The sequence below is a fragment of the Ascidiella aspersa genome, chromosome 2, assembly GCF_963924565.1.
Source record: "Ascidiella aspersa chromosome 2, kaAscAspe10.2, whole genome shotgun sequence".
NCBI lineage: Eukaryota > Metazoa > Chordata > Ascidiacea > Phlebobranchia > Ascidiidae > Ascidiella > Ascidiella aspersa.
The window spans coordinates 32305003-32311540 of NC_139448.1; the positions used below are offsets into that span (position 1 = coordinate 32305003).

A 6538-nucleotide genomic window follows, 5' to 3' on the forward strand; every position below is an offset into this window, starting at 1 on the left:
TTACAACATCTTCTTTGACATTTTGCAATTATTGCTTTATTGAAGACGATTTGTTGGACTTTTAATAAAATGACTATTTTACAAAACATTGTTGAACAGCAATGAAACGGTGACTTAAGTAAATCATTCGAATATTTTTTCCTCCAAACATTTGCACAAGAACAAGCTAGTTTCGTTGTTCATTATGATCAAGAAGGTAAAGTTTGATTGAAGTTCGCAGTTTGCAGAGGAATATTTCGGACAACTTAAGATATGAAAGGCTGTTTCGCGAAATCTTTTTTTTTTCGTTTTAATTCGTGAACATATTTTTAATTCGTTCTTGTTTCAACAACTGAATGATCAACTTGTATGGGAATTGGAATTTTAAAAACAACTGGATTGTCGTTTAAAACGGCCTAGATGAACCTGATATTGTAGTTGTTCCCAACCAGGGGCCTTTAGTCCCCAAAGAGCCAATAAAATGGTTAAAGGGGGCACGCGAATGCATTAGAAATTACCATTTTTTAATGTTTTGCACCATTTTTTGAATGTAACATTTTACTATTACGAATTCGTACAATTTAATTTAGTTTGACTAACATTATGAACTATCGAACATTTCAAATCGTTCTGTATAATATTAATATTTTTGGTGAGCCTTTCAGGGCTATCAAAAGATGAATATAGATTTTAAAATAGACAATGATTTTTGTGTCATTTTGTCATTTTTCCATGTTGATCTCAGTATGTTGTCTACAGTAGATTGTTCAATCGATGTTAATATCGGATAGGAGCAGAGAGCCGATACTAATGGTAGTATCGGTATTCGTCCGATACTAGGGTGGTATCGTTGCCGATCTGATACAAATTAGCATAAAAACTTCAGCAATGATTTGTTATCCAAATGCTCCTAAAGCAGTGGTTCTTAAACTGCGGGGCGTGTGAGGTTCACAAGGGGGCGCGAGAAATTGACAAACTTTGTATGAATTATGACTAAACATTAAAGCGAAGTGATATTTCTCTGCTTGTTTTTTTTTTATTTTGAAACAAGGTGGGGTGCGAATTTTATTAAAATTGTAAAAAAAGGGAGGGGGGGGGCGTGCCTTAAAACTTTTAGGAGCCACTGTCCTAAAGCAGTAGTTCTCAACCTATTTAGCATACGGACCGGTAAAATTCTTAAACTAATTTTGCGGACTGGTGGACCTTCAAAATTCAAAATCAACTTAAAATTTAATAACGCAACAGTATGCAAATAAAACACTTCTTAGCGTTCACATACAACTGGTCTTAAAGTTTGGAGTCAAAACTAGACCATCAACTCTATGTTACGTCACAATGCTACCAAATTACGGAGCTGGCGAAGTTCTAAATTTGATAGATAAGCCTTCAACATCTTAAATTTTGCAATTGATATATAAAATTGTAATATATTTGGCAGACCGGCAGGAAAGTTGACGCGGATCGGCGGTTGAGAACCACTGTCCTAAAGGGTAAATTTAGCAAAAATAGAAAAGTTTGCCTTAAGAACCTGTAAGAAATACCTTTGAACGCTTGACCCTTGTGCTATATTGTTGGCATTTTAATGACGTCATTTGTTATCGTATCGGATCGCGATGCTTTTTGTCTAAAGTTTTTAGGCATCGGTGTTGGAATAAAACTTTCTAAGATCTTCCTAAAAAGGACTTCCTAAATAGCACAATTATATCACTGTAGCCCACGAAGCGAACACAAGGCAAGCACAAGCTTATTACACAAACTCTGTTTGGTTTCTGGGAGGCACCTTGCCTTGGTATCGAGAAAGCACTTCCTCTCAAAAAACGACGCCCACATTTGCTTTGCGGTTTTACTAAGACTTTTACGACTTCGTACGGTTGATTTCTTTACCACGCAACTTTGAACAGTGACCAATAGATACACATTGCAGGGTTAATTAACTGTCGTTGAAAGGTCGAAACTCGGTCTTACCTGTGCAATTCGATTCCGAACAAACTCAAGCGGGAATAAGTAAACATACGCCCCAGAAATGATCCATATAAAGCGAATCTTGCATGGGTGTTAGCACGATTCGTAAAGGACAGACTAGGCTATATACACTAAATCTTTCGTTTTATTTATTTTGTTTACCGTTAGTTATCTAAAATTGTTCGTTTGGCTTATATAGATCAATAGGTGAAACTTTTGAGTTCGAAATGAAGATTGCGGCTATTGTTTTGCTTTTGTTCGGCACCGCACTGGGAAAGACTTATTATCCAAGTAAGTCAGTGCAACTCTTTGGGGTTTGGGACTAAAAAACATAAGAATAACCGTTTATGTAAAGTTGGGAATAAAAGTGGAATGATTTTAGAGGTCGCAGAACGACCGAAAATTGACCGTGGCTGTGTATTTCTGCAAGGGAAAGTTCATAAAAGCATCGCAAATGCTGGAATAAATGCCAACTTTAATATCCCATAAACTTAGAGTCTTAGACCAGCATCCCTTGATTTTTGAAGAATAAGCTTATGAAGAATAAGCAAACAAAAATGAGCGGGGGGGGGGGGGGGTCTGTAATCTACCTAGTTTTGTTAAGAATTTTGTAAAAATGGCCCTATTTTTTTTCATTTGCATTACTCTGTCGTCCTAGTGGTCTACCGGAGCCTTGGATGCTGGAAGGACAAGGAAAGTCGCGCCATTCCTTCCATAGAAGGGAAAGGCTGGCTCCACGGCAACTACAGGACCAGAGTCAATCCGATCCAGAAGTGCGCCAGAGAGGCAAAGAAGCGTGGTTTCAACGTGTTTGCCGTCCAGGTTAAAACAAAAAGCCTTTTGAATTGTTTGTAATCTGTTCCAGGGCTGTGGACTATGTTAAAAATAACCCTAGTCCGACTTCCTAGGCCGATTTCGGCCGAAAAATGTACCCGAGTCCAGTGTCTCCGGCGGTCTGTTTTGCACCGATTTACGTACCTATAAAAATAAGGTGGACCTTGTTCAAGTTTGCGGTTTTAAAATTTGGTACTGCGCATGCGCACGTCGGACTCGGGGCTCGGGGAGTTTAACGTTGTCTTACTCGAGTCCCATGTCCCAAATCCGATTACAGCAAAACAAACCGACTCCGACAAGTCACGAGTTCGACTTTGACTAAAAAAAACAACGCCACAATGCGACGTGCTTGGGAAATTAAAATGGCTCACCAAGACGCGGCGTCGCAGAATTTAAGGACCTCCGTTGTAACGTATTGGATTGCATAATGCTTACATTGATTTTCAGTGTTATGACTTAATTCAAATGACTTATCATTTGGGCAAATGACTTGGCTTGAAACGAAGTGTTTCCTTTAAGTACTTTTTAATAAAATTAAGCTATTTATTCAAAGGTTTGCCTATAAAACAATTTGCTAGCTATATGTTGCGTTTCTCTTATTTTTTAGTTCAGTTATTTTTCATAACCTTACTAGTTTAAAATTGTGATAGTTTACCGTTTTATTTTTTTATATTTAGGACGTAACTTGAAGTTGACTTGCTCTTATTGTGACTTGACGGGGACTTGACTTGCGCAACTTTTGACTTGGACTGGGACTTGACTTGTTATTTATTCAAAAATACTTGAGTTATTACGACTACGACTTAAGTTATTTTACAAATACCTTGACTTGCACTTAAGTTATTTTACAAATAATTCGACTGAGACTTAAGCCATTTAAAAATGACTTGTTTACATCACTGTAGATTTGGGTAACGTAACAAAACACAAGTCAATTCCAAGTAAATACCATTCGTCTGTGGTCTTTGGGCAGCTATAAAATAACGGCATTTCATCTTACATAGCATGGCGGTTGGTGCGCTAGCTCCAAGTATGCCAGGACGCAGTACAGAAAGTACGGGCGAACTAACAGGTGCTCGAAGAACGGCGAAGGCGGAGCTTGGGCCAATGAGGTTTACGAGATCACTCGTCACGGGGCGGGTAAGTACCCATACGTTGATACAATTACAAACCATGGCTGCGGAGTCGGTTGGAACAACTCAACGGATTTCGAACCAGCCTTTCAAAGTTACAAAAATCGTATTTGTGCTATAAATAATTTTGATGACTTCGACAGCTTGATTACATAAATATAACAAATCAAAAATGTAAACAATACAATTAGAATCGTTAATGGCCTGGTCAATAATGTTAGTGTGCAAATTTTTATAATAAATCTAGCGGTACAAAGTTATGTGTATAAGAGAAGAAAAAGGTAACGATATTGATTTCTGTTCGTGTGAAGGCGTGGCCCTTTTCTGTTAATAAAGTTAAAAATGCGGTTTGTGGTATTTGACTGTTTGGCCAACCCTGTCGTACAAATAACAGGATTGGGACCGACAGCAAAAGGGCAAAAAAGAACGTTTGATGAAACGCGTTTATTTGACAAAGTGGTTATTACATTATTGCTAAGGCCTAAGGGACGTCATCGCGGTAATAGTTTACAATTGATTATATTGTGACCAAGCTAACCGGGAAAACCTGATCGCACTTTCACAAAAACGATCCGACTTGTATTATGCAGGAAAAGCTTTATAGTAAGAAAATAGATCTACAGCAATATATCTCAAAAATACTTATTTTAGTACAAATTGCACCTAAAAGACAATTTTGTGGTGCATGAAAGGACCGTAACCGTCTCTTAATGAAAAAGGCATTTAATTACCATTACACCGTTAATGAAATAATTAAAATCTTCTGATCACAGAAACCAAAGCATTAAACGAGCCTGCAAAAATTGCACTTGTTTTCTAAATGAGACCGACGCATCGCTGCTGCGTATTTTTTCAGTACACTTAGATTCTTTTGTTTTACAGTTTCCATAAAAAATCTGGGTTGCTGGGCAGACAAGCGGGACCGAGCTATTGAATCGCTGGAAGACCAGGACTTGGTGTTAGACGGAGGATACATTGGTCGCAAGGACGCATTGGAGAAGTGCATAGCCGCTGCCTTTGCAAGAGGTTTCAACATAGACTAGGCTACTGATAGTTTATTTATATCGCATCTGAATGTATTAAATCAGTGTTTCTTAAACTTTAGTTATTCAGAAAGTAACAATAACAGACAATCCAATATAAGGAAAAACAAGAGTGCTGCAGGGAGTCGAACCGGAACTGAACCGGACCTTTTCAACCGGTTTCAATTTTTAGCCAACCTTAACCGAACCTGAACCGTTTTTTGTAAGCTTTTAAGGAGCCGAACCGGAACTGAACCGCGTATTTTGAAAGAACCAGAAACCTTAACCGAACCCGAGACCGTCAAAAAAGCGGTTCACTCCAGCATGACGTCATAACTTCTATTTCACAGAATTCAGTTATGAAATGTTCGAAATGTTACTAAAAAAATGTTAATATTGATTAAATAAAACGTTGATTTTTTATTTTCCAGATATTTGATTAATGAGTTGCTGTTTTTTTAATACGTCACATAACTTAAACGCCGTAACAGTCAAACAGTTCGACTACCTGGAGTGAATGTATTTGCAATAAACACTCTTGCAGTAAAGATTTGCAATAAACATTCCAAAAGTTGTAAAACTCACAGACTAATAGGTTTGTTTGCTGAACCGTTTAAAAAAAGCTTCCAATTTTATTGTTAAAATTTGATTTTTAGCGGATAATAATTAGCCAAAATGTAAGGACCACTGAAGTTACGTTCGATTGGTTACCAGTTACTAAATAGGCCTAAGAGCACAACAATGATATATTATTTATTTAATTTTTTTGATCTTTAAAACTAAAGGCCCAGACAGCCGGGCATTGAAAAGAAAAGAAGTTTAGCGCTTGATTACAAAACCATAGCTAAACTTTTAATCCGAAAATTGTCGTTTCTTCGCAGGTATCAAGGTGATTGGACTCCAACATGGCGGCAGGTGTGCCGGTTCCAAGAAAGCCGGGTACTCCTACAAAAAATATGGCCCCTCAAGCAAGTGTCGGTCCAACGGTGAAGGGGGGCCGTGGGCCAACCAAGTTTACCAGCTGTACTATCACTAACGCTATGCCTGGTTAGCCTTGGCAATTGTCAGCAACAATGCAGTTGTTTTTCCAACCATAATTTGTACTCCAACGGCCGTCAATTGACAAAAAATTGAATGATAAATTTAATTTTCCTGTACGCGTAATTGTTTTGATTGACATATAATACAAAATTGTTTTTAGTTGTGCGTAATAATCAATTTTGGGGTTAAACTTAGGACGGACGACATTTTTAAGAATTGCCTTATGAGATTGCGGAAGTTTCGATAAAAAATATAACTAACTTAATTGTACAAATGACTAAAATTGTTCTTAAGTCAATTTGACACAATGACCTAAAAATTATATAAGTGCTTTATTTCAATACCAATTTCGGTAGGCTTAATTATTTAAAAACAAATTTAGGTGTATATTTGATTTTTAATTTTCAACTGTTTGCTTTATGTTTGTTTTCCACGAAAGGTAATGCTATAGACCAGGGGTGTCCAACTCAAACATGCCGACGTGCCAATTTTGTGTTATAACGTCTTTTAGCAAGTATGTTTTTTCTAATATTAAAAGCGCTTTTATAGAAAAAATAAAAACAGTAT

At 37.2% G+C, this 6538-nt stretch overlaps 1 protein-coding gene across 1 annotated transcript; it reads left to right on the top strand.

Annotated features, from left to right (window-relative positions):
- The first annotated feature begins 2168 nt into the window (after positions 1-2168).
- LOC146164963 (uncharacterized) lies at positions 2169-5966 on the top strand. The gene is made up of 5 exons (XM_083380892.1): positions 2169-2232; positions 2546-2763; positions 3780-3915; positions 4791-4934; positions 5812-5966. Exons 1-5 carry the CDS (start codon positions 2169-2171, stop codon positions 5964-5966), a joined length of 717 nt encoding a protein of 238 aa, XP_083237018.1.
- The last annotated feature ends 572 nt before the right edge of the window (positions 5967-6538 follow it).

Bases quoted from the DNA above. Each gene is read 5' to 3' on its own strand.
- LOC146164963 (XM_083380892.1), top strand. From the start codon at position 2,169: ATGAAGATTGCGGCTATTGTTTTGCTTTTGTTCGGCACCGCACTGGGA. The intron at 2,233-2,545 runs GTAAGTCAGTGC...AGTTTTGTTAAG, and splicing joins GGGAAAGACTTATTATCCAA to AATTTTGTAAAAATGGCCCT. The intron at 4,935-5,811 runs GTTTCAACATAG...GTTTCTTCGCAG, and splicing joins AGCCGCTGCCTTTGCAAGAG to GTATCAAGGTGATTGGACTC.